This window comes from Rhinoraja longicauda, chromosome 4 (assembly GCF_053455715.1).
Source record: "Rhinoraja longicauda isolate Sanriku21f chromosome 4, sRhiLon1.1, whole genome shotgun sequence".
Classification (NCBI taxonomy): Eukaryota; Metazoa; Chordata; class Chondrichthyes; order Rajiformes; family Arhynchobatidae; genus Rhinoraja; species Rhinoraja longicauda.
The window spans coordinates 67,951,319-67,978,130 of record NC_135956.1 but is presented as its reverse complement, the minus strand read 5'-3'; the positions used below and the strand labels follow the sequence as shown (position 1 = coordinate 67,978,130).

The window sequence follows — 26,812 nt, the reverse complement described above, 5'->3', positions numbered from 1 at the left end:
CTCCCTCACTGTCCCCCCCGGGGGGCAGGTACACACCGGTCTTGCCCCACACGGGCAGGTACTCGTCCTGCTGGATGTCGAGCATCACCTCCAGGCCATTGCCCGTGCCGCCCTTCATGGTGGTGAGGAGGGGGAAGCCCTCTTGGCCCGAGTTAAAGGTGTAGCACTTGCCATACCGCGTGAAGATCTGTGGGAGAGAAAGGGGTCAGACGAAGAGTAGGGGAGGGGAGGGGAGGGGCGGGGAGGGAGCGCCGCACTGTGGGGGGAGGGGCGGGGAGGGAGCGCCGCACTGTGGGGGGAGGGGCGGGGAGGGAGCGCCGCACTTTGGGAGGGGCAATGCTGAGGGAGCACCGCACTGAGAGGGGCGGTACTGAGGGAGATACGCACTGTGGGAGGGGCAATGCTGAGGGAGCACCGCACTGTGGGGGGGGTGGGGATGGAGCACCGCACTGTGGGAGGGGCAATGCTGAGGGAGCGCCGCACTGTGGGGGGGGTGGGGATGGAGCACCGCACTGTGGGGGGGGTGGGGATGGAGCACCGCACTGTGGGGGGGGTGGGGATGGAGCACCGCACTGTGGGGGGGGGGGGGGGTTGGGGGGAGGGGAGCACCGCACTGTGGGGGGGGGGGGGGGGGTGGGGCAATGCTGAGGTGCGAGGTGGTTTAAGTCTCTTCATCTGCAAACACTGTTTGTGATGGATGATTATTAACTTGACCGGGGCATCCTAACCTGACCTTTTATTGAACAGAAGCTGAATTGAATCTCTTTTTTTCGCTTCAGGTTTCATGGAATGGATTGGAAAAAATAGCGAGTTCATGCTTTCACGAAGGAACTCGAGGGCATTTATCCTGATCTTCAGCAAATTCATCAATTAACGGGACAAAAGCCACCGATTACATTGGTGTCTACGAGTCAACGATTACATTGCAGGTCAGTCTGTGCTGGGAGTTAACAGCAGAACAGTGCAGCACGGGAACGGGCCCTTCCCCACAATCATAGCCCAACATGACCCCAAAACCAACTCCTATCTGCCTACACGTGATCCATATACTCCCATGCCCTGCATAATCCATGTGCCTATCTGAAAGCCTCTTAAACACCACCATCATATCTACCTCCACCGCTACCCCCGGCAGAACATTCTAGGCTCCCACCACCCTTTGTGTAAAAATAGGTTGCCTTGAACATCACCTTTAAGCTTTGTCGAAGCTAACAAATGCAGATGCTGGTTTACCAAGGGAAAGACACAAAGTGCTGAGTAACTCAGCAGGTCAGGCAGCATCTATAGAGAACACGGATAGGTAACGTTTCGGGACAGGACCCTTCTTCAAACAAAGACTCTACCTTCTCCCCCTGGCCCTCACACTTCACTCCACTTCTCTCCTTATCTGACAACAATTTGTCCTCTTCCCATCTCTGGCCTTTGTCCCGATGTTGGGAGAGTCCAGAACCAGGGGCCACGGTTTAAGAATAAGGGGTAGGCCATTTAGAACTGCAATGAGGAAAAACGTTTTCACACAGAGTTGTGAATTTGTGGAATTCTCTGCCTCAGAAGGCAGTGGAGGCCAATTCACTGGATGCATTCAAAAGAGGGTTAGATCGAGCTCTTGGGGCTAATGGAATCAATAGACAATAGGTGGCAGGAGTAGGCCATTCGCGCCCCGAGCCAGCACCACCATTCAATGTGATCATGGCTGATCATTCTCAATCAGTACCCCCGTTCCTGCCTTCTCCCTATGTCCCCTGACTCCGCTATCCTTAAGAGCTCTATCTAGCTCTTTCTTGAATGCATTCAGAGATTTGGCCTCCACTGCCTTCTGAGGCAGAGAATTCCACAGATTCACAACTCTCTGACTGAAAAAGTTTTTCCTCATCTCTGTTCTAAATGGCCTACCCCTTATTCTTAAACTGTGGCCCCTTGTTCTGGACTCCCCCAACATTGGGAACATGTTTCCTGCCTCTAACGTGTCCAACCACTTACTAATCTTATATGTTTCGATATTCTTCTAAATTCCAGTGTATACAAGCGTAGTCGCTCCAGTCTTTCAACATACGACAGTCTTGCAACATACGCTGCACCCCCTCAATAGCAAGATTCAAGGGGTATGGGGAGAAGGCAGGCACGGGGGTACTGATTGTGGATGATAAGCAATGATCACATTGAATGGCGGTCCTGGCTCGAAGGCCGAATGGCCTACTCCTGCACATATTGTCTATGTATCTATATAACCATCTGCCTATCACTTCCCCTCACTTGTATCCACCTATCACTCGCCTGGCTTGCTTTCTCCTGGCACCACCTCTCCTTTCCAGCATTCTCCCTGCCCCCCTGCACATGTCTGAAGAAGGATCCCAACCCGAAACATCACCTGTCCATGTTCTTCAGAGATGCTGCCTGACCCGCTGAGTTACTCCAGCACATCGTGTCTTTTACTGTTTTGGAATTGTGCTGATGTGTTGTAGTAGTCGGGGCCCGCCTGCAGTACTGGTGTATGCCACCAGAGAGCGATGCCGAGCGGCTTCCCCAGCTGCTCGGTCGCGCCCCTGCTGTGCGCTGCTGGATGTGTCAGGTTCCCAAACCCAGTGCCAAGCTGAGAACAGACCTGGAGCCAAGGCCATGAATCTGACCCCAGGAGCAGTAAGGAGAAGCAGGGCAGGTTCAAAGCATGGAAACAACCCCTTTGGCCCAACTCGCCCATGCTGTCCATCATGCCCCATTTACACAAGTCCCACCTGCCCACAGTTGGCCTATATCCCTCTAAACCTTTTCTATCCATGTTTTCTTTTAAATGTTGTTATAATGCCTGCCTCAACTAGCTCCTCTGGCAGCTCGTTCCATGTTTAGTTTAATTTATTGTCACGTGTACTGAGGTACAGTGAATCTTTTTTGTTGTGTGCTAACCAGTCAGCGGAAAGACTATACATGATTACAATCAAGCCTTCCACAGTGTACAGATACATGAGAGGTAACAACATTTTGTGCCACATAAAGTCTGCATAGTCAATGTACCCATCACATTCTGCGTGAAAAGGTTGCATCTAAGGTTCCTATTAAATTTCATATTTATATTTATTTTCATATTTCAGTCTTTCCCCTCTCACCTTAAATCTACGTCTTCTTGTTCATTACCCCGACCCAGTGTAAAAGACTGTGCATTCACCCAATCTATTCCTCTCATGTTTTTATACACCTCTATAAGATCACCCCTCAGCCTCCTGCTCTACCAAGGAATAAAGTCCTAGCCTGCCCAACCTCTCCCTCTAGCTCAGACCCTCGATTCCTGGCAACGTCCTTGTACATCTTCCCTGCACTCTTTCCAGCTTAACAACATCGACATTTCTCCAGGGGAAACTCATACGCCAATCCACTGAAACAGCTGCTCAAGACATCATTTTAAAAAAAGATACGGCATTGAAACATGCCCTTTGGTCCATCAAATCCACACCGACTATCAATCACCTGTCCACACCAGTTGTATGTTACCCCACTTTCTTATCCACTCCCTACGCACCAGGGACAAGTCACAACGGCCCATTAACGTAAAACCTGCACGTCTTTGGGATGTGGGAGGAAACCCAAGCGGTCACAGGGAGAACATGCAAACTCCACACAGACAGCATCGGAGGTTAGGATCGAACCTGGCACTCTTGTGCTATGAGGCAGCGGCTCTACCAGCTGCGCCATCCTTGTGGACATATCTCATAAACCTTGGTCATTGAGTCATACAGCGTGGAAACATGCCGTTCGGACCAACTTTCCTATGCTACCGACATGCTTCATCTACACTCGTCCAACCTACCTGCGTTTGGCCCATATCCCTCTAAACCTTTTCTATCCATGCACCTGTCCAAATGTTATTTAAATGTTGTGATGGTACCTGCCTCAACTACCTCCTCTGGCAGTTCGTTCCATACACACACCACACTCTGTGAAAATGTTGCCCCTCAGGTTTCTATTAAATCTTTCCCTCTCACCGTAAACCCGGGTCCTCTGGTTCTTGATTCCCCTATTCTGGGCAAGAAACTCTCTGCGCCTACCCGGATCTCCTACACTCCTGCCCCTCCTAGTCCCGTTTTTCCCATGCTGTGTGTCCGTGTGGGTGAGCTGGTTGCTGCAGGGAGTCTCTGACCCTGTCTGTCTGTCTGTCTGTCTGTTTCCCTCCCTCCCTTCTCTCCCTCCCTCCCCCCGTTATCGATCACCCTGAAGCACTCTCTGCATTTCCAATCATCGGAAGCCAGGGGACTCTCCAGTTTCAGAACCTGATCCAGCCCAGCGTTCCCAGGAGACTGGGGGCAGAAACCAAAAGCCCAACATCGACCTGGGAGGGGAATCCGAGACGGAAAGACAAAGCAAGGTCGCTGGGACCATCCAGTCATCCACTGGTGAGGGGAGGGGACAAGGGAGGGGGTGATTTTATATACACCTCTCCTCAACACGGCACACCAGAGAAAACAATCCACGCTTGTCCAACCACTTCTTCCAGTTGCCGTATATTACACCTTCTTTACCACTCTATCTCCTTGTGTTGCCACTTTCAGGGGGTTATGGACTTGGACCCCAATATCCCTCTGTACATCAATGCTGTTAAAAGTCTTGCCATTAACTGTAATCGGTCTCTCCCCTCAACCTCCGATGTTCCAGAGAAAACAGTCCAAGTCTGTCCAACCTCTCCCTGTAGCTGATCCACCCTGAATCAGGCAGCATTCTAGCAAGATGCTTCTGAAAAAGGGTCCCAACCCAAAACGTCACCTATCCATGATATCCAGAGATGCTGCCTGACCTGCTGAATTACTCCAGCACTTTGTGTCCTATTGAACATCCTGGTAAACCTCCTCTGCACCCCCTCCCTCCTGTAATGGGGTGACCAGGACTGCAAACCACAGTCAGACACAAGGCTGGAGGCCGAGTCTTGTTCTCAAATATAGACACAATGTGCTGGAGTAACTCAGCAGGTCAGGCAGCATCTTTGGAGAAAAGAAATAGGTGACGTTTGGGGTTGAGACATGGCTGTATGTTCTTGATGCCCCGACCGATCAAGGCAAGCGTGCGTTTGTCAGGGCGAGGGAGTGGGTCTCCCCCTTGCTCTCCACTCGCTCTCTTGCTCCTCTCCACTCTCCTCTCCCCTCTCGCTCCTCGCCTCCTGCTTTCTGCCCTCCCTCTCGCTCCTCTCCCGCTTGCCCCACACTCCTCTCACCTTGCCCCTCTTCCCTTCCCCCTCTTTCTTGCCCCTCTCCCCTGGCCCCTCACCCTGTCTCATCTCACTCCTTTCCCATCTCCCCTCTCCACTCACCCCTCTCCCCGCAGTCTTTCCCCTCTCCACCCAACTCCCCCATTCTCTCTCCTCTCCCCACCCTCTCCCCCACACCTCTCCCCCGTTCTCTCTCCTCTCCTCCTCCCATCTCCCTGCCGCCCCTCTCCCCGTTCTCTCTCCTCTCCCCCTCACCCCCATTCTCTCCCCTCACCCCTGTTCTCTCTCCTCCTCCCCTCACCCCCGTTCTCTCTCCTCTCCCCCTGCCCCCCCCCGTTCTCTCTCCTCTCCCCCGTTCTCTCTCCTCCCCCCGCCCCTCACCCCCGTTCTCTCTCCTCTCCCCTCTCCCCCGTTCTCTCTCCTCCCCCCGCCCCTCTCCCCATTCTCTCTCCTCTCCCCTCTCCCCCGTTCTCTCTCCTCCCCCCGCCCCTCTCCCCCGTTCTCTCCCCTCTCCCCGCCCCTCTCCCTGAGCACTCACAATGGAGAAGTCCTCGGCTGTGCACTCCTCGCTGCGGTACCTGCAGTCGAGCAGCATCTCTGTGAGCTCGTGCCCAGTACGCTGGTAGAGCTCGGTCATGTCGTAGGTGCGAGAGGGGAAGAACCCGTCCATGCTGCCGTCCTGGCCCAGCGAGCGCAGGAAGGCGGGGTAGTCACTCTGCTTCACCCCCAGCAGCGAGCCGACCCAGTACAGGTCGTTGCGGCTGATGCGGGACTTGCGGAAACTGTTCTGGTTGCAGAAGGTTACAGCAGGAAAGGCCATGCTGGCACTGTCGACCTCGTCCAGTGTGGTGACGTGATGGTACTGGGTGTAGTACTCCACCCGGTCGGCTACCTGGTACAGGAAGGTGCCTAGCGACAGCAGGAAGGCCAGTAGCCACAGTAGCCGGCGCAGGCTCAAGCCTCCTGACGTGAAGATGTGGCTGAGACCATGCAGGGTACTGCTCTCAGCAAAATCCACCAGGTTCGGAGATTTACGCCCCTCCATCTCCATCTCCCAATCCCAACTATCCTGGCCCGGCTGGGAACGCCGTATCCTGGGATCACACCGACGGGAAGACAGATGCAGGGAGGCAACGTGCAGGGGGAGAGACAGGGAGGAGTGCAGTAGGCAAGAGAGAGGGTGTGTGGTGGGAGAGAGAGAGGGTGCACACCGGGAGAGAGACAGAGGGTGCGTCAGGAGAGAGAAAGGGAGAGAGAGAGGGAGAGCTGTGGGAGAGAGAGAGAGAGGCTGCAAGTCTGGCTTCAAGTTACTGGCAGTGGGAGGTTTCACGGAGGGAGGGGGGAAAGGGGAGGAAGGTAGAGAGAGAGAGAGCAAAGGGGAGGGAGGGAGAAAGGGAGCGCAAGGGGGAGGGAGAGAGGGTGAGTGGAGTGAGGGAGGGGGAGGGAGGATGGAGGAAGAGTGGGAGGGGTCAGATAGAGAGAATCAGAGCAAGGGAGAATGATAGGGAGTGGGAGGGCAATGGAGGAAGAGAGGAGATATTGTGACAGGCAGCAACAGCAAGAGAATGTGCGATGTGGATAGGATTTGAGAGAGAAGTGAGGCGGTGAGAGGCAGATGGGGAGGGAGGGAGGGAGAGGGGGGTAAGAGAGGGAGGGAGAGAGAGGGAAGAGAGTGAGGGGGCAAGGAAGAGGGAGGGAGAGGGGGCAGTGGGAGTTGGGGACAGATCGAGTCCACGGTGGGTGAGGGAGGGGCTTCTGGTTTCCGAGGGGGGTAACTCACCAGGCTAGTGACTGATCACAGGATCAAGTCTCCTGGGGGAAGGGGGTGGGGTCAGATAAAGGAGACAAACTACATGTTCAGTGGGAGGCAAACACATAGAACGTGGGACAGCACAGGAATAGGCCCTTCGGCCCAGCATGTCCGTGCTGACCATGATGCCTCGTTAAACTGGTCTCCTCTGTCTGCACGTGATCCACCTGCCTCCATTCCTGGCAAATCCATGCGTCAATGAAAGGTCCGCTGAAACATCACTATCGTATCTGCCTCCACCACCAACACTGGCAGCACGTTCCAGGCCTCGACTGCCCTCTGTGTAAGAAAAACCTGCCCCACACATCACCTTTACACTTTGAAAAAACACAAAGTGCTGGAGTAACTCAGCAGGTGAGGCAGCATCTCTGGAGAACAAGGATAGGTGACGTTTCGGGACGAGATCCGGCTTCAGACAGATTGTGGTGGGGGAGGGTGAAACCAAGCTGGAAGTGAGGAGGGGGTGGGTCAAAGCCTAGTGAGTGATAGGTGGATACAGGTGAAGAGTTCAGCACTTTCTCAATACTTTCTCCGCTCCACCCCCACCTCACACCCACCATCGCCCCCACCCCAGTCACCCTGCCACTTCATACACTCATCTCTCATCCCCAAGTCCCCACTTTTCCCTCCCCATCCCCTTCCACCCACATCCCTCCCTCCCTCCACCTCTACTTCCCACTCCACCTCCTCTCTCCGTATCTGACATCCTTTTGACCTCCAGATTTCGTCACTTACTCCACCCATCAGCCCCTCACCTGTATCCACCTACCACTCACCTGGCTGAGTCCCGCCCACACCTCTTTTCCAGCGTTCTTTCCCTTTACTCCATCAGTCTGAAGATGGGTCCCGATCTGAAGAATCGTGTCCATCCCTTCCCCAGGTGCTGCTTGACTCGCTGTGAACCTCCAGCACTTTGTATTTTGCCCAGGGTTCCAGCATCTGCAGTTCCTAGTGTCTCGAATTGTCTTTTATATTCCAAGGTTATTTAATTAATTCAATTACATTCGGGTGTCAGAGTGGGTGTTAAACTCCAGTCTCAGAGCAGTGCATTGCTAACTTACTGACACATGCGTCGAGCTGCGGTTAGACACAAGGCACCCATGCAGCCGTCCCGCCACACTCGGGTGGATCGGCGGGCGGGAGCTCGGCTCACGAAGGTCTGTGGATCCGGGTGGGGGAGCCATGCAGCGTGGAGATGCAGTGGTGCCATGCATGGCTGCAGGGGTGAGTTGTGGGTTTGCAGCAGGGTCGGGCACGAAGGGCGAAGTACAATGATGCCATGCCACATGTTTGAGCTGCGGGTCTGCGCGAAGTGCAGCGGTGGGGTGCAGGATACCCTGCAACAAGGTGCAGGAGATGCTGTGGTGAGATACGAGGTTGCAGGATGCAAAGGTGGCCGGCAGGAGATGAGGGCAGGGTCGTCTTAACGCATGGGCCTGATGGGCACTTGCCCGGGGCCCCACGAGCATAGGGGCCCCATGCTGATCTGTGTATGTTAAGTGACTTGCAATAAATAAATACTACTTTAAAAATGTAGGTTCAATAAGTGCTTTTTTCGCAACATTTTCGGTCCCCAAGTGTTTTTTTTGCAACATTTTCCATCCCTAAGTGCTTCTCACAGCGATCTGTTTCGCAACAATTAGCTCCCTAAGTGCTTTGCTTTTCCATCCCTAAGTGCTTCTCACAGCGATCTGTAAGTACTTTTCGCAACAATGTAGCGCCCCAAGTCCATCGCTAAGTGCTTTTCGGTAAGTGCTTTTCGCCGGCACGACGGGGGGGGGGGGGGGGGGGGGGAGAGCTGGTAGGGAAAGGGGGGTGGGGGAGGAGGCAGAGTGGGAGTAGTTGTCGTAGGGGCCCAGTACACTGCTTTGCCCGGGGGCCATAATGCTGTAAAGACGGCCCTGGACGAGGGTGCAGCGGATGCATTGGTGGGATGCAGGAGATGCAGCGGATGCAATGGCGGGATGCACGTGATGCAGCGATGGGATGCAGAGTGTCCCCAGCCGCGCGGGATATGCAGCTTCTCAGAAATACAGCACCCGGCTGCAGGAGATGCAGGGCAGGGTGTTGGAAATGCACCGGTGAGATGCAGGGGTGCATGAAATGCACTTGCAGGGTGCACAAGATCTGCAGCCGGGACCTTCACTGGGCTGCACTGGTGCAGGAGATGCATCACGGGGCTGCACGGGCGCAGGAGATGAATCGCCGGTCCAAATCGTCTGGCACGGGCGCTGGCGTTACTTACGGTGGTGCACGGGTACAGGCGTTACTCACGGTGCTGCACGTGGGGCTGCACGGGTGCAGGCGTTACTCACGGTGCTGCACGGGTGCTGGCGTTACTCACGCTGCTGCACGGGGGGCTGCACGGGTGCTGGCGTTACTCACGGTGCTGCGCGGGGGGCTGCACGGGTGCAGGCGTTACTCACGGTGCTGCACGGGTGCTGGCGTTACTCACGGTGCTGCGCGGGGGGCTGCACGGGTGCAGGCGTTACTCACGGTGCTGCACGGGTGCTGGCGTTACTCACGGTGCTGCACGGGGGGGCTGCACGGGTGCAGGCGTTACTCACGGTGCTGCACGGGGGGCTGCACGGGTGCTGGCGTTACTCACGGTGCTGCACGGGTGCTGGCGTTACTCACGGTGCTGCACGGGGGGGTTGCACGGGCGCTGCACGGGTGCTGGCGTTACTCACGGTGCTGCACGGGGGGGCTGCACGGGGGGGGGTTGCACGGGCGCTGCACGGGCGCTGGCGTTACTCACGGTGCTGAAGTTGCGGTGAGAGCAGGGGTGGCCGCGGAAGCTGCACATGAGCAGCATGTCCTGCAGACAGTGCCCGGCGCGGTCGGCCAGCTCGGCCAGGCTGAAGGGCTGAGGCTGGAAGCGGCTGAAGTCTGCGAGGCGGCGCAGGGCGGCGGGGGCCCGGGGCCGGTGGTCGCGGGGCCGGTGGTCGCGGGGCCGGTGGTCTCGGGGCCGGTGGTCGCGGGGAAGCTCCAGCAGATCCAACATCTCTCCGGCGTGGAACAGGTCGTTGCGGCGGAGCCGGGACAGGCGCAGCGGGTTGAAGTTGCAGAGGGTGACGGCGGGGAAGGTGAGGTTGGCAGCCGTCACCCACTGGCGGCGGCTCAGGTGCGGGAAGTGCAGGTAACGGGACAGGCGCTCAGTGCCCAACGCCGCCAGCAATCCCGCCGCCGTCGCCAGTGACAGCGCCCACAACCAACGCCTGGGACCCGGGTGGCCACTCACTGCCCGACCCAGCCCGTGGAGACTGCAACCCCGGGCAAAGGTGACCAGGGACGGTGGGCCAGCCCCGACCCCGACCCCGACCGGCCCCGACACCGACCCCATCACCGGCCCCGACCCTATCCCCGGCCCCATCACCGCTCCGGGAGTAGCAGCGTCCGTACCTCTCCCTCTCACTCCCCCCCTTACCTTCCCCCCACTCCCTCCCCCACTCACCTCCTTACCTTCCTCCCTCACTCCCCCTTCCCCTCACTCCCCCCTTACCTTCCTTCCTCCCTCCCTCACTCACTCACCCCCTCCCCCCCCCCACTCACACTCTTCCCTCTCTCCCTTCTTTCCTCATTCCCTTCCTCACTCACTCTCTCACCCGAGCGCCCCTTCCTTCCTCCGTCTCCTGAACCCCCCTTCCTCTGATTTTCCCTCAATCCCTCCCTCCGATCTCCCCCTCCTTCCGGAGCGTTCTCCCCAAGAGCGCCCCTTCCTCCCCCCCCCCCCCCCCTCCTCTCCTGACCCCCTCCCTCCCTCAGCCCCTTCCCATCCTCCCCCCCCCCTCCCCCCGATGCCCCCTCTCCGTCTCCCTCCGGCGCTGCCCCCCCCCCTCCTCGCCCCCCTCCCTATCTCCCCTCTTGCCTCCCCTCCCTCCCGAACCTCTTCACAAGTCTCCCCCTCCCTCACTAACTGCTCTCCCTCTATTTCCTCCCCCTTCCAATGTGCCCCCTCTCCCTCCCTCCCCCTCCCTGCCTCAGATCTTCCTCCCCTCCGCCCGGTGCCGGGGGCGGACGGACCGACTCCTCGCCTCCCCCCACCCCTCTCGTCAGTAACCTGGCGATGTGCCGCTCCGGGCCGATATCATCCCCAGCCTTCCCTTCCCTTCCCCGAACAGGAGCGGCGGCCCCGGCGCCGGGTGATGGAGCTGGGGGAGTGGGAGAGGGAGGGCGAGGGGGCAGAGAAAGAGAGAGAGGGAGATGAAGCCAGACACACGTTCAGACACAGGTGCAGCCAGACACAAGACGACCCACCGCCACTCACTCTCTCTCTAGCACACAATCCTCACACACACATCACTTCCACATGCAGACTCCGCCACATGCACACGCAAATATACATGTACAAAACACATGCATGCGCACATACAACGTGCATGCACATCCGTGTACACTGATAATCACACAATACCCCTTCACGCACCATTAACCTGCACAGACTGGCTCCTGCATTCAAACCAACACAGCCCTATAGACAGACAAAGGGCAGTGCACACCAACACACTAACACTAACACACACACCAAGGTAACACACACACACTATCACACACCCCAAAACAAACATCGATGCCCTAACTAGCATACAGAGACTAACACACGCACCGACACTAACACACGCACCGACACTAACACACGCACCGACACTAACACAGATACACTAACTCACGCACTGACACACTAACAATGACACACCAACATACACCCCGACACACTAACACACATACACCAACACAACACAGACCAACACACACACACTGGCACACCAACACATCCAGACATGTTAACACATATTCTGACACACCAACACAACATGCATAGATAGATACAGACACGCTCTCACACAATCGCTCAAACACATACATCTCACATAGACATAACCCCACAGACACCAATGTTGTTGGGATCGTGTTGCTGCCCTGGTTTATTACGATTCAGTCTTGTATCGGAGTGTTTAAGGTCGGGCCTAACCTGACCATCTGAGGCCACATCAGTTAGAAAGTGTCAGGGCCTGAGGGAGGAAGGGAGGGGTTGTAAGGAGAGAATGTGGGTAAGTGGGTACGTGACTTGATGTGTGTGAGTCTCTATGTAATACGCACGAGTATCTTTGCGTGTGTGAGTGTATGAGCAAATGTCTGTGTACGTGTGTATTTCTTTCTGTGTACGTAAGTGTGAATTTGCATGTAGCTATGTGTCTTTGTTGGTGAGACTGACTCCTTCCATCCCTCTCTCTGCATCATGTGTCTGTGAAGGAGTTTCCAAACCAGGAACACAGGCTTGTGCCTGTGGTTAACTAGTGTCTAGATCTCTCATTTTATCGGTCAGAGAGTCATACACCACGGAAATGGGATTTTTGACCAACACATTCAAGCCGACCAAGATACCCATCTATGGTAGTCCCATCTGCCCGTCTTTACCCTGTATCCCCCAGCCTCCCCATCCATGTGCCAGTCCAATGTTTTTTTTAAGATGTCATAGAGCTGTACAGCACAGAAACAGGCTCCTCTCTTCCCCCCCCCCCCCCCAACCTCCATGCCAACTGTTCGCTTTCTGGGTTAGTCCCTTTTGTCAGCATTTGGCCCCTTAACCCACTAAATCCTTCCAAATGTCACCATTGTGACATCTGCCTGTCCAAATGTACTCCAAAAGTCACCATTGTACCTGCTTCTACAGCTTCCTCTGGCAGCCCATTCCAGGTATGGACTACACTTTGAATGAAAAATCTCCCCCCCATTCAACTTAAGCCTGCGCCCTCTAGGTTTAGAATCCTCTACACTGGGAAAGAGATTGAGCGCCCAATTTATCCATGCCCCTCGTGGTCTGGTACACCTCATTAAGGTCACCCCTCAGCCTCCTACACTCCAAAGCAAAAAGTCCCAGCCTATCCAACCTCTCCATATAACTCAAGCCCAGGTAACATCCTGGTGAATCTCTTCTGCACCCTTTCAAACTTAATGACATCCTTCCTGTAGCTGGGTGACCAGAACTGCACACAATACTCCCAGTGTGGCCTCACCAACGACTTGTACAGCTGCACCATGATGTCCCAACCTTTGTACTCAGTCCCCTTCCCAATGAAGGCCAGCATGCCAACCCACACTGTCCACTTGAGTCGTCACTTTTACAAGATACAAGATACAAAGAAATTATTCGCCAAGTATGTAAGAACATACAAGGAATTTGATTTGCCATACAGTCATACCAAAAAAGCAGCAGGACACACAACTACATAAAAGTCCACCACAGCGCACTAAGATGGAAGGCAATAAAGTCTCATCTTCTTTCCTCCTTTTCTCCCGCGAAAGGGGTAGTCGAACCATCTGCAGTCGGAGCGATCGAAGCTCCCGCAGCCGACGATCGAAGCTTAGAGCTCCCGCAGTCGGTCCCTAACCAAGGGACCACAAGCTTCACGATGTTAAGTCCGCAGGCCCCTGTGGTTGGAGCTCCCAAGGTCGATCCCCAACAAGAGGCCGCCAGCTCCTCGATGTTAGACCGCAGAGATACGATACAGAGATACGATATGGGAAAGGTTGCATCTCCGTCGAGGAAAGAGATTTTAAAAGGTTTCCCCCACCTCCCACATACACGGGAACAGACATTTAACAACAAACTAAAAACGACAAAAGAAGAAAAGGACAATATAGACTGTCAGTGAGGCTGCCATTGTGCGGCATCACCCGGTGTTTACTGAACATAGAACAGTAGAAACATCGAAAAATAAGTGTAGGAGCAGGCCATTCGGCCCTTCGAGCCAGCACCCGCCATTCAATATGATCATGGCTGATCATCTAAAATCAGTACCCCATTCCTGCTTTTCCCCCCCATATCCCTTTAACCAAATCTAACTCTCTCTTGAAAACATCCAGTGAATTGGTCTCCACTGCCTTCTGTGGCAGAGAATTCCACAGATTCGCAACTCTCTGGGTGAAGAGTTTTTTTTCTCATCTCAGTCCTTAATGGCCTACCTCTTATTCTTAAACTGTGACCCCTAGTTCTGGACTCCCCCAACATCGGGAACATTTTTCCTGCATCTAGACTGTCCAATCCTTGAAGAACTTTATATGTATCTATATGATCCCCTCATCCTTCAAAATTCCAGTGAATACAAGCCCAGTCGACCCATTCTTTCATCATATGTCTGCCCGCCATCCCGGGAATTAACCAGGTGAACCTACTTTGCACTCCCTCAATAGCAATAATGTCCTTACTCAAATTAGGAGTCCAAAATTGCACACAATAGTCTAGATGCAGTCCCACCAGGGCCCTGTACAACTGCAGTAAGACCTCCTTGCTCCCAAACTCAAATCCTCTCGCAATGAAGGCCAACATGCCATTAGCTTTCGTCACTGCCTGCTTTACCTGCATGCTTACTTTCAGTGACTGATGTACAAGATAACCCAGATCTCGTTTCACCTCCCCTTTTCCTAATCTGACACCATTCAAATAATAATTTGCCTTCCTGTTCTTTCCAGCAAAGTGGATAACCTCACATTTATCCACATTATACTGCATCTGCCCCTCACCCAACCTATCCAAGTCACCCTGCAGCCTCATAGCATCCTCCTTCCAGCACACACTGCCACCCAGCTTTGTCTCATCTGCAAACTTGGAGAGGTCACATTTAGTTCCCTCATCTAAATCGTTAATATATATTGTAAATAACTGGGGTCCCAGCACTGAGCCTTGCGGCACCCCACTAGTCACTGCCTGCCATTCTGAAAAGGACCAGTTAATTCCTACTCTTTGCTTCCTGTCTTCCAACCAGTTCTCTATCCATGTCAATACCCTACCCCCAATACAATGCGCCCTAATTTTGCACACTAATCTCATGTGGGACCTTGTCAAAGGCTTTTTTTGAAAGTCCAGACACACCACATTTACTGGCTCTCCCTTATCCATTCTACATGTTACATCCTCAAAAAATTCCAGAAGATTAGTCAAGCCTGATTTCCCCTTCATAAATCCATGCTGACTTTGATCAATCCCGTCACTGCTTTCCAAATGCACTACTTTAACAATCGACTCGAGCATCTTCCCCACTACCGATATAAGGCTAACTGGTCTATAATTCCCTGCTTTCTCTCTCCCTCCTTTTAAAAAAAGTGGGGCTACATTGGATCAGTTCCTGCAGACTGGAGGGTAGCCAGAGTTGAGAGAACATTGGAAAATGATCACCAATGCACCCACGATTTCTTGGGCCATCTCCTTGAGTACTTTGGGATGCAGACCATCAGGGTCTGGGGATTTATCTGCCTTCAGTCCCAAGAGTTTACGGAACACCATTTCCTGACTAATGTGGATTCCCTTCCGTTCCTCCCTCCCACTGGATCCTCGGTTCCCTCATATTTCCAGGAGATTGTGTCTTCCTTAGTGAAGACAGAACCAAAGTACTCGTTTAACTGTTCTGCCATTTCCTTCTTTCCCATTATAAATCCAGAATGGGAACAGGCCCTTCAGCCCACAATGTCTGAGCCGAACATGATGCCAAGTAAAACTATTCTCTCCTGCCTGCACATGTTCCATATCGTTCCATATCCATCCATATCCATGCATATCCATGTGCCTTTCTACAGATCAGTTGGATGCAACACTCCCAGTTGACTGTACCTGAACCCCTCTGTCAGTGGACCATCAACTTCCTGGCAGACAGGAAGCAGCATGTGAGGCTGGGAAAGCACATCTCGGACCCGCAGACCCTCAGCATAGGAGCACCGCAAGGCTGCGTACTCTCCCCTCTCCTTTACTCTCTCTGCACCAATGACTGCACCTCCACGGACTCCTCTGTCAAGCTTCTCAAGTTTGCGGATGACACTACCCTGATTGGACTGATCCAGGATGGGGAGGAATCTGCCTACAGATGGGAAGTGACACAGCTGGCGTCCTGGTGCCTTCGTAACAACCTACAGCTCATTGCTCTTAAGACAGTGGAACTGATTGTGGACTTTAGGAACGCTCCCTGTCTCCCCCCCCCCCCCCCCCCCCCCAAATCACCATCAACAACACTACAGTCACATCTGTGGAGTCATTTAAGTTCCTTGGAACCATCATCTCCAGGGAACTTAAATGGGGGGCCACCATTGACTCCACAGTCAAAAAGGCCCAACAGAGGATGTACTTCCTGCGGCAGCTGAGGAAACACAATCTGCCACAGGCAATGATGGTCCAATTCTATACTGCTATCATTGAGTCTGTCCACACCTTCTCCATCACGGTCTGGTTTGACTCAGCCACCAAGCACGACATCCGGAGACTGCAACGAATCGTTCAATCAGCTGAGAAGGTTGTTGGCTGCAACCTCCCCCCCCCCCCCCCATTGACAAACTGTACACTGCAAGGGCCAGGAAGCGAGCAGGCAAGATCATCTCTGACCCCTCTCACCCTGGCCACAAACTCTTTGAAGCACTTCCCTCTGGAAGCAACTCCGGACTGTCAAAGCCGCCACAGCCAGACATAAAAACAGCTTTTTTGCCCCGCGAGTAGTAGCTCTACTCAATAACCAAAAGCCTGTAGTCTCTTTTTGCTCTGGTTTATTTCACTCACATGTTTAAACTATGTTGTATTCTTAATGTTTCATGCTTTATTCTTTTGATGCCCATTGGTCTTCATCAGTCTGAGTATTAAGTATAGAAGTTGGGAGGTCATGTATTATACAAGACGTTGGTGAGGCCACACTTAGAGTATTGTGTTCAGTTTTGGTCATCATGTTATGGGAAAGATGTTGTCTAGATGGAAAGGGTGCAGTAAAGATTGATGAGGATGTTGCCAGGACTCAAGAGCCTGAGCTACCAGGAGAGATAGGGCAGGCTAGGACTCTATTCCTTGGAGCGCATGAGGATGGAGAGTGATCTTAGAGGTGTACAAAATCATGAGGAATGGATCGGGTATAGACATATTATCTTTCCCCAAGTCGGGAAAATCAAGAACCAGAGGAAATAGGGATAGGGTGGGGGGGAGGGGGGGGCAGGTGGAATAAGCGTAGATGGGGCATGTTGTCAGTGTTGGCAAGTTGGGCCGAAGGGCATGTTTCCACACTGTATGACTCTATGAGTGAGGATGGTGGGTATATGGAATGAACTGTAAGTGGGAACAATAACATTTTAAAGGAATTTTGATGTAGTTGGATCAGAGAGGAGCGTAGGGATGAGTCTAACCTGGGCAAATGCAATTAGTGTAGATAGGAATTATAGTCGGCACAGTTGAGATGGGCCGAAGGGCCTGTTTCTGTGTTGTGCAACCGTCTCTGGAGAGGATGGTGAGCAGACAAGTGTATCAGCCAATAGTCCAACGCCTTCACTGTGCCATGCTGACCATCACTGTGGGACCACCATCTGCTCAACACTGACCTCTGGTGGACTGTGCTTCAAACCCTACCTGGAATCACCCAGAGACACCCAACATCTGCCAGCCTCAGCACAGACAGGACCAGGTGGGACATCCCAGCCACTCAACTCTTGAGGAGAGAGGCAAGGACAGAGTTAGACGCAAGGATGGTGTTGGCAGCTGTTGAATGCAGGGAACCAGACATTTTAACCCAAATACCTGCCTAGCTATTGACAGCTGGAGACAAAAGGCATTCCAGGTCTAAGGAGCAGGAAACGGGTCTGATGCTGCAGCCATTTCATCAGAATTAGAGTAGCGTGTTCAATTCTGAGCACCATGTTAGAGGAAAGATTTCATCAATCTGGAAAGGATGTAGAGAAGATTTACCAGGATGCTGCTAGGACTCAAAGGCCTGTGCTATAGGGAGAGGTTGAGCAAACTAGGATTATTCCTTGGAATGCAGGAGGATGAGGGGTGATCGTATAAATTCATGAGGGGAATAGATCAGACAGACGCAGAATCCAGAACGAGAGGACATAGGTTTCAGGTGAGGAGGGAAAAGATTTCATAGGAACCAGAGGGGCAATCTTTCCCACACATAGGGCAGTGGGTGTATGGAACAAGCTGCTGGAAGAGGCAGTTACTATCACAACATCTAAGAAACATTTAGACAGGTACATGTATAAGATAGGTTTATAGAAATAAGGGCCAAATGCAGGCAGGTGGGACATGTAGATGGGACATGTTGGTCTGCATGGGCAATTTGGGCCGAAGGGTCTCTTTCCACACTCTATGACTGCTACTTGGATTAGAGGGCATTAGCTAAAAGGAGAGGTTGGACAAAATCATTTTCTCTGGAACGCCAGAATTTGAAGGGAGACCTGATAGGTGTATAAAATGTATTTATATTGACGGCACTGAAGTAGAGATGGTTGAGAGCTTCAAGTTCCTCGGAGTAAATATCGCCAGCAACTTATCCTGCACCAGCCACATTGAAGCAATGGCCAAGAAAGCACACCAACACTGCTACTTCCTTAGAAGGCTTAGGAAGTTCAGCATAACCCCAACAACTCTCACCAACTTCTACAGATGCGCCATTGAAAGTATTTTATCAGGATACATCACAGCATGGTTTGGGAACAGCTCCATCCAAGATCGCAAGAAATTGCAGTGTGGACGTAGCCCAGACCAATCTCCCTTCCATTGACTCCATCTACACTTCATGCTGCCTCAGCAAGGCCAGCAGCATAATCGAGGACCAGTCAGTCACTCCACCTCTCCCATCAGGCAAGAGTTACAGAAGTGTGAAAACACATACCTCATCTCATTCCTTCCTACACATTTCGTCTCCTCCAGATTCAGGGACAGTTTCTTCCCAGCTGTTATCAGGCAACTGAACCACCCTATCACTAGCTCGAGAGCAGTCGCGACCTACCATCTACCTCATTGGAGACCCTCGGATTATCTTTAATCAAACTTTATCATACACTAAACATTATTCTCTTTCTCCTGCATCTACACTGAACAGCTTGGTTGTAATCATGTATAGTCTTTCTGCTGTCTGGATACCACGCAATAAAAAAGCTTTTCACTGTACCTTGGTGCACATGACAATAAACTAAATGTGGGCAAATGGAACTTGACCAGTGTGCCAACTTGGGCAATTTGGTCTGAAGAGCTGTTTCCCTGCTGTGTGGCCATGACTCTTCCTCGGCTCGATGCCTGGATGAAGGGCATTGAGGGGGTGAATGATTGCCCCCAGGGAGGGGGTCTGGCAGTGGTGTGGGTGTGACCATCGATATCCCCCTCCACCCACCCCCATCCTCCCCCGACACAGTGCACACACACACAGGCAAGGTTTCCCCTTTATTGAGGTGGTAGGGCATGGTGCCCGCCCTACTTGGAGCTGGTGTACTTGGTGACAGCTTTGGTGCCCTCAGACACGGCGTGTTTGGCCAGCTCTCCGGGCAGCTGCAGGTGCACGGCCGTCTGCACCTCACGGGATGTGATGGTGGAGCGGTGGTTATACTGCGTCAGGCGCGATGCCTCGCCCGCTATCCGGTCAAACACATCGTTCACAAACGAGTTCATGATGCTCATGGCCTTGCTGGAGATGCCAGTGTCGGGGTGAACCTGGGGGGAGAGGGGGGAGCATCAGAGCACAGGTCTCCTCCCTCACCACTCAAACATCGCCCACCCCACCCCCCACCCCCCCAAACCATCCCACCACCCCAGACAAACACCCCTGCCATCACCCAGAGCCTGTGTCTGGGTGAACCTGGGGGACAGAAGGGGAGGGGGGGAGCAGACATCTACTCCTCACCTGGTCCCCCCCACCCAGACATGCCATCTCCCACCCACCCCTCCCTGTCCCATCACCCAGCCCTCAATGCCCATGTTATGGTGCATCTAGGGAAAGAGAGGGGGGTCAGAATACTTGTCTCCTCCCCGCATCGTCCCACCACCCCAGATGACTGTGTCAGGGTGGACCTCAGGGAGGAGGAGGGTGACCCTCTGCCCAGAGATCCCTCCCCTACCCCCACTCAGACATGTCTCAACCCATCCTGCACCTATTTTCTATTGTCTATCCCCCCACAAGGAGAGACTACCTCTTCCCACCTCAACAATCCACAGATATCTCCCCAGGTAGACACAACTAGCCCACCCTCCGTGGTCCCATGGGTTGGGGCAGCATCCGACCAGCAGTCTCCTCCCCCACACTTCAAAGCTCCAGATACCTCAGGAGAGCCCTGGTTCCAACCTCAGCCATCAGAAGATGCAGTGACACTCATACCAGTCCTGACAAAGATCTCAACCTTGATTACTACATCTGTCAGGTGTTATGCAGAGCAGGCAGAAAATGGGGTTGAGAGGGACAGATAGATCAGCCCTGATTGAATATCAGAGTAGACTCCATGTGTCAAATAGCCTAATTCTGGTCCTATGACTTATGAACTTATGAGTGATCCAGGTAAAATCTCTGAAGAAGGATTCCAACCTGAAACATCACATGCCCATTCCCTCCACAGATGCTGCCTGCCCCACAGAGTTCCTGCAGCACTTTGTTTTGCTTAGGTTAAGCCCCTCTGCCCTGGGATGAGGGAGAGAGGAGGCAAATGTTACCTGTTTGAGGACCTTGTAGATGTAGACAGAGTAGCTCTCTTTCCTCCTGGGCTTGCGTTTGGTCACCTTCTTGTTTCCCTTGGGAGCTCCTGCCTTCTTCTTCACTGGTTCATTGACCATGATGTTTAGCCCCAGAGCAGTGAATAACCAAGACCCTCTCACCCCAACAACAAACACACTGCCCAACCCACACCATTAAATACATCCACTGCTCTCCCTGCTTGTTTAGCCAATTGCCTCCATCTCCATCCAATCACACACCCAACAGGGCCCAACTGAAGGTTATTGCTCATCAATTGCAATTGTTCATTCACTAACCTGGCCCATGGACTTCCCTGAGCTGGATAGAGTTGGTCAGGGCGGGAGCCTCGTGGAGAACAGAATGGGTGAAGCAAGAAACATAACTCTGGTGACTGCATGAGGAATGGGTCCCTCCCCATGTGATGTGGCATGAATCATGTCATTATGATTATTATTGCCTGTACTGAGTTGTGGTTCAATGGTCCTTTATTGTCGTGTACCGAGGAACAGTGACAGTTGATTTACTATACAGTCATACCAAAAAAGCAACAAGATACAAAACTACATAAAGATTATCGGTTCAATGTCCGGGCCACACACACGCTTCTTCACCGTGATGTGACCAGAGTTGTACCGACCTCTGTCTGTCACTCTCTCTGCAGTCCCTGTCCGCCCGAACAGTCAAAGAGCTGTTCACACTTGCACCAGACACCAGGATGTTCTCATGGCACCATGTCCCCACAAACACCGAGATCACTGCACTCACGGCAATCCCATCCGAGTCCCAACCAGCGCAGCCAGCACATCCATCTTGTTTTTCGGCGACCTCACATTCCAGACCGTGATGGAAGGCGAATAGCTTTTACCTTCCTCCTTTTCTCCCACGGTCGGGGCGATCAAAACATCCGTAGCTGGGGCGATCGAAGCTCCCGCAACGCAACAGGGCGATCGAGGCTCCCGCGATCAGGGGCGGGTCGAAGCTCCTGCAGTTGGAGCTCCATAAGTCGATCCCCAACGAAGGGACCACCAGCTCCACTGTGTCAAGGCCACAGCGCGGACGGAGGGAGATACGATACGGAAAAAGTCACATCTCCTTCGAGGGAAGAGATTTTAAAAGTTTCCCCCAACCCCCCCCCATAATACAAAACTAAAGAAACACTAAAACATACAAATAAAACAGACTAAAAACAACTAAAGGAGAAAGGGATGAGACTTCCATCACAGTCTGGAATGTTGGTGAGGCTGCCACTTACAGCGCCACCCGGTAGAGTGAAAAGGTCCTATTTCGGCATTGTATGTCTCTATGAAAAAAACATAAAGTGTTGGAGGCACCCAGTGGGCCAGGCAGGATTTATGGAGGAAATGTTAAGTTTGGTTTAGAAATACAGCATGGAAACAGACCCTTAGGCCCACGGAGTCCACGACGACCATCGATCACAGTGGATCTATGTTATCCCACTTTCTCATCCACTCTCTACGCACTGGGGGGCAATTTACAGAGGGCCAATTAATCTACAAATCCGCACGCCTTTGGGATGTGACAGGAATCTGGAGCACCCAGAGAAAATTCAAAAGAATCAGCCAACCAGCAATCACCCCGTACACTAGCACTATCCTACACACACTAGGGACAATTTACAATTTTACCTGAGCCAATTAACCTACAAACCTGTACATCTTTGGAATGTGGGAGGAAACCGAAGAAACCCCACGTCGTCACAGAGAGAACGTACAGATGCTGATGGATCTGCTGAATTCATCCAGTACTTTGTGCTTTACAACTGCAGTTCCTAGTGTAATCGTTAATGGGCAGCATGATGGCGCAGCAGTAGAGCTGCTGCCTCACAGCGCCAGAGACCCAGGTTCGATCCTGACTACCGATGCTGTCCGTAGGGAGTTTGTATGTTCTCCCTGTGACGACGTGGGTTTTCTCCGGTTTCCTCCCTCATTCCAAAGATGTACAGGTTTGTAGGTTCATTGGCTTCGGTAAAATTGTAAATTGTCCCTAGTGTGTAGGATAGTGCTAGTGTACGGGGTGATTGCTGGTTGGCACAGACTCGAGTGGGCCGAACGACCTGTTTCCACGCTGTATCTCTGAAGTCTAAAGTTGATCCAGGATCATTCCAAATGGCATCGAGGAATCAAAGAAAGTCTGTAATGTTTTTAAAAATGGACCACACCACAGAAATAATCTGAAACTCCAGTGAACCTGTTTAGTAATCTGTTATACATTAATCAGAAGAAGGGTTCTGACCCAAAACATCATCTGTCTGTCCCTCCATAGATGCTGCCTAACCCGCTGAGTTCCTCCAGAGCTTTATGTTTTAGAACTTCGAACAGTACACCACAGGAACGGTTCCTTCAGCCCATGATATCCTTGCCGAACATGAGGCACAAGTTAAACTGATTTCATCTGCCTGTACATGTTCCATTTCCTTCTATTCCCTGCACTTCTATCTAGAATCCTCTTAAACACCACATTCCTACCTGCCTCCACCACCACCCCAGGCAGCGTGTTCCAGGCACCCGCCACCCTCTTCCCCACACATCTCCATTAAACATTGCCCCTCTCACCTTACAGTTATGCCCTCTGGTGTTGGACGTTTCCACCCTGGGAAAAAGGTTCTGACCGTCTACCCTATCTATGCCTCTCATAATTTTATAAACGCATTTTGCTCAAGATTCCAGCATCCAGCATTCATGTAATGTATTACGTGAATGCTGGATGCTTTACATGACCCATGTACCCCATTACATGACTGCTTATAGAGTCATGCAGCAGGGATGCAGGCCATTTGGCCCAATGAGTTCATGCTGACCAACGAGCTGCAATGTAGAACAATTTTCTGTCAATCCCAATTTTATTCTCCCCACATTCCCATTTAGTCCATCCAGATTCCGGTACTCACCCACACACCGGGGGCAACCACCAACCAGCATGTTGCTGGGATGTGGTGAGAAACCAGAGCACCCAGAGGAAACCTGTGCAGTCCAAGGGAGAATGTGCAAACTCCACACAGACAGCACCAATATGATGGCATATACTCTAATTTCTACAGGTTTACGTACAGTAGACACACTGACCGGTTGCATCACAGCTTGGTTCAGTAATTCGAATTCACAGGAACAAAGGAGATTACAGAGAGTGTTGAACACTGCCCGGTCCATCACAGGTGCTGACCTTCCTACCACCGAAGGGATCTACAGGAGGCACTACCTCAAAAAGGCAGCCAGCATCATCAAAGACCCACGCCATCCCCTGGTCATGCTCTCATCTCGCTGCTACCATCAGGAAGATGGTACAGGGGCTCGAGAACCACGACCTCCAGGTTCAAGAACAGCTTCTTCCCAACAACCCTTGAAAACTGCACAACACTAACCTCAGCAACTGTAATCTTCTACGGACTGTGTGTTTGGACGGACTGTAATCTTCTACGGACTGACTGTTTATTAAGGGGTTGGACACGTTAGGGCAGGAAACATGTTCCCAATGTTGGGGGAGTACAGAACAAGGGGCCACAGTTTAAGAATAAGGGGTAGGCCATTTAGAACTGAGATGAGGAAAAACTTTTTCAGTCAGAGAGTTGTGAATCTGTGGAATTCTCTGCCTCAGAAGGCAGTGGAGGCCAATTCTCTGAATGCATTCAAGAAAGAGCTGGATAGAGCTCTTAAGGATAGCGGAGTCAGGGGGTATGGGGAGAAGGCAGGAACGGGGTACTGATTGAGAATGATCAGCCATGATCACATTGAATGGCTGTGCTGGCTCGAAGGGCCGAATGGCCTCCCCCTGCACCTATTGTCTATTGGTTGCACCACGGACTTTGGTTTTTGCATTATTGTAGTTACCTGGTATTACAATTATTGATATATTGTATTGGTTATTATATATTTATCTGTTGTCATTGCGTTAATGTACCTGTATAGTTGCAGCAGATAAAAATTTCATTGTTCCATTGCCTGTATGTATGACAACACTGCTGGCTTGATCTTTTCAGGATAGGGTAGACAGTCAGAACGTTTATCCCAGGGTGGAAATGCCAAAGACTAATGGGCAAAGCTTTGAGAGGGAGAAACGTTAATGGAGATGCTCAGTGCAAGTGATTTTACACACTGCCAGGGGTGATGGTGGAGGCAGATACAATAGTGATGTTTAAAAGGCTTTTGGACCGGCACATGGATATGCAGGAAATGGAGGGATATGGATCACATGCTGGCAGAGGAGATTAGTTTAGCTATGTATCACGTTCGGCATCAACATTGTGGGCTGAAGGGCCTGTTCATGTGCGGTGCTGTTCTATGTTTTTATGAAATCAGTCTGAGGAAGGGTCCTGACCCGAAATGTTGTCTGTCCATTCTCTCCACAGATGCTGCCTGACCCGCTGAGTTACTCCAGCATTTTGTGTTTCATTCAAAATTCCAGCATCTGCAGCGTCTTATGTTATTGTTTTTATTGTTATTATTGCAGTGTTCAGGAGCAGCTTTAGACTTTGGAGATAAAGCGCGGAAACAGGCCCTTCGGTCCATCGAGTCCACCCTGACCAGCGATCACGCTGACACTATCCTACACACTAGGGACAATTTACAATTTTTACTGAAGCCAATTAACCTACATACCTGTATGTCTTTGGAGTGTGGGAAGAAACCAGAGCACCCGGAGAAAACCAATGCAGTCACAGAGAATGTACAAACTCAGTACAGACAGCGCCTGTAGTCAGGATTGAACCTGGGTCTCTGTAAGGCAGTGGCTCGACCTGCTGCGCCACCGTGCTATTCCATAAAAGGAATAGGTGACGTTTCGGGTTGAAACCCTTCTTTTGACCTTGGGATATTGTTTGTGTCTTTGCACTATTATTATTTGGCTTTTTTTATACATATTTCTACTGATTTTTTTGCTGTTTATTATGGTGTTTACAGAGTACTGTGTTTACATATCTGTTCTGCTGCTACACATAAGAATTTCATTGCAATAAAAAGGAACTATAGATGCTGGTTTACAGCAAAAAAGAGACTCTTTTTAATTTCATTTCAAAAGTAAGAATTTGATTGAAGAAGGACACAAAATACTGAAGTAACACAGCCAGTCAGGCATCATCTGTGGAGAAAAGGAATAGGTGAATTTCATTGTGTAGGAAAGAACTGCAGATGCTGGTTTAAATCAAAGATAGACACAAAATGCAGGAGTAACTCAGCGGGACAGGCAGCATCTCTGGAGAGAAGGAGCGGGTTATCTCCAGTGATGCTGCCTGTCCCGTAGGTCAATTTCATTGTTCTCTTTTGGGAATGACCATAACACTCTCGACTCTGGTCCACCATCGAAGAGATTTACAGGAGACACTGCCTCAAAAAGGCAGCCAGCATCATTAGAGACCCATACCACCCTGGCCACGCTCTCATTTTCACCCCTGCCATCGGGAAGAATGTACAGGAGCCTGTAAACTATAACGTCCAGGTTCAAGAACAGCTTCTTCCATAAAGCTGTCAGACTATTAAACACAACAACCTCCAAAAAGCTGTGAACTACATAAACACGGTGGCATTTTTGCACTATTATTGTTAATTTTTAATATGTATGTATGTTTATGTACTCCTTCCCATTCCCACACAGACCTGACCTTTCTGTCCTAGGTCTCTTCCATTGTTAGAGAGAGGCGAAACGCAAATTGGAGGAGCAACATCTCATATTTCGCTTCAGCAGCTTACAGCCCAGTGGTATAAAAATTGATATCTCTCTCACTTCAGGTAGCCCCGGCATTCCCGCTCCCTCTATCCCTTCTCCACCCAAGTCGCACTAGCTTCTCGTTTTCACCCAACAAACAGCTAACAATGGCCTGTTTCCTTTATCATCATTACTTTTTTGCATATCTTTCATTCATTGTTCTTTATCTGTCCACATCATCATCTATATCTCTCGTTTCCCTTATCCCTAACCAGTCTGAAGAAGGGTCTCGACCCGAAATGTCACCCGTTCCTTCCCTCCAGAGATGCTGCCTGTCCCACTGAGTTACTCCAGGTTTTTGTATCTTCTTAGGCCCCCTCGGTCATGGATGACCTTAGGTTATGCATCCTAGTTGGCTGCTTGCTCCACACCTCGGCTAGAGCAGCGTCGCTTGTGGCTGAAGAGACCAATGTGGGAGTGACAGTCTCTGTTGCAAAGGTCACATTTGTGTGTGGTCTCTGGTTTGTTGAAGTTACTGCGCTCCTTTCTGCGTGCCCGCTTTTCTGCCGCTACGTTCATCAGTTTCTCTTCCCCCGTTTTGAGATGCTGGTTCAGGGTACCTCTCCACCTTGTACGGTCAGATGCAAGGCTCTCCCAGGACTCCACATCGATGTCGAGCACCTTCAAATCTCT

General features: G+C 51.8%; 4 protein-coding genes across 6 annotated transcripts in view; 2 read left to right on the top strand and 2 right to left on the bottom strand.

Moving 5' to 3' along the window:
- The window catches only part of LOC144593032 (acid-sensing ion channel 3-like), a 10,761-nt gene extending 4,414 nt beyond the window's left edge, over positions 1–6,347 (bottom strand). Inside the window, exons 1-2 of the mRNA XM_078398445.1 lie at positions 5,727–6,347; positions 33–187 (exon numbers count right to left, since the gene is read on the bottom strand). Coding sequence (XP_078254571.1) covers positions 33–187; positions 5,727–6,239 — 668 coding nt within the window. The 5' untranslated portion in view covers positions 6,240–6,347. The remainder of the gene's footprint in view (positions 1–32; positions 188–5,726) is intronic.
- Positions 6,348–8,984: 2,637 nt separating this feature from the next.
- LOC144593031 (uncharacterized) lies at positions 8,985–16,613 on the top strand. The gene is made up of 4 exons (XM_078398444.1): positions 8,985–9,079; positions 9,555–10,137; positions 15,573–16,020; positions 16,609–16,613. The coding sequence occupies exons 1-4, from the start codon at positions 8,985–8,987 to the stop codon at positions 16,611–16,613; spliced, it is 1,131 nt and encodes a 376-aa protein (XP_078254570.1).
- A 2,602-nt stretch (positions 16,614–19,215) lies between these two features.
- Positions 19,216–21,530, bottom strand: LOC144592834 (histone H2B-like). 3 transcript variants are annotated; one of them, XM_078397968.1, is made up of 2 exons: positions 20,443–20,562; positions 19,216–19,452 (listed from the first exon to the last, which is right to left on the bottom strand). In XM_078397968.1, exons 1-2 carry the CDS (start codon positions 20,560–20,562, stop codon positions 19,216–19,218), a joined length of 357 nt encoding a protein of 118 aa, XP_078254094.1. The 3 variants fall into 3 exon arrangements, 1 of the variants encoding a protein (XP_078254094.1); XR_013547179.1 differs by lacking the exon at positions 20,443–20,562 and adding an exon at positions 21,230–21,530 and having other exon boundaries at positions 19,316–19,452; XR_013547180.1 differs by lacking the exon at positions 20,443–20,562 and adding an exon at positions 21,330–21,530 and having other exon boundaries at positions 19,337–19,452.
- A 2,229-nt stretch (positions 21,531–23,759) lies between these two features.
- Positions 23,760–26,812, top strand: part of LOC144593030 (SWI/SNF-related matrix-associated actin-dependent regulator of chromatin subfamily D member 3-like) — a 17,079-nt gene continuing 14,026 nt past the window's right edge. Inside the window, exon 1 of the mRNA XM_078398443.1 lies at positions 23,760–23,792. Within this exon, the coding sequence (XP_078254569.1) occupies positions 23,760–23,792 (33 nt within the window). The remainder of the gene's footprint in view (positions 23,793–26,812) is intronic.

What these genes read in the sequence shown, in the direction of transcription:
- LOC144593031 (XM_078398444.1), top strand. Translation starts at nt 8,985, where the DNA reads ATGCAGAGTGTCCCCAGCCGCGCGGGATATGCAGCTTCTCAGAAATAC. An exon ending in AGGGTGTTGGAAATGCACCG is followed by an intron (nt 9,080 to 9,554) that starts GTGAGATGCAGG and finishes GCACGGGTGCAG; the next exon opens with GCGTTACTCACGGTGCTGCA. An exon ending in CTCAGGTGCGGGAAGTGCAG is followed by an intron (nt 10,138 to 15,572) that starts GTAACGGGACAG and finishes GCCTTTCTACAG; the next exon opens with ATCAGTTGGATGCAACACTC.
- LOC144592834 (XM_078397968.1), bottom strand. Translation starts at nt 20,562, where the DNA reads ATGGTCAATGAACCAGTGAAGAAGAAGGCAGGAGCTCCCAAGGGAAAC. An exon ending in TCTACAAGGTCCTCAAACAG is followed by an intron (nt 19,453 to 20,442) that starts GTAACATTTGCC and finishes CTCTCCCCCCAG; the next exon opens with GTTCACCCCGACACTGGCAT.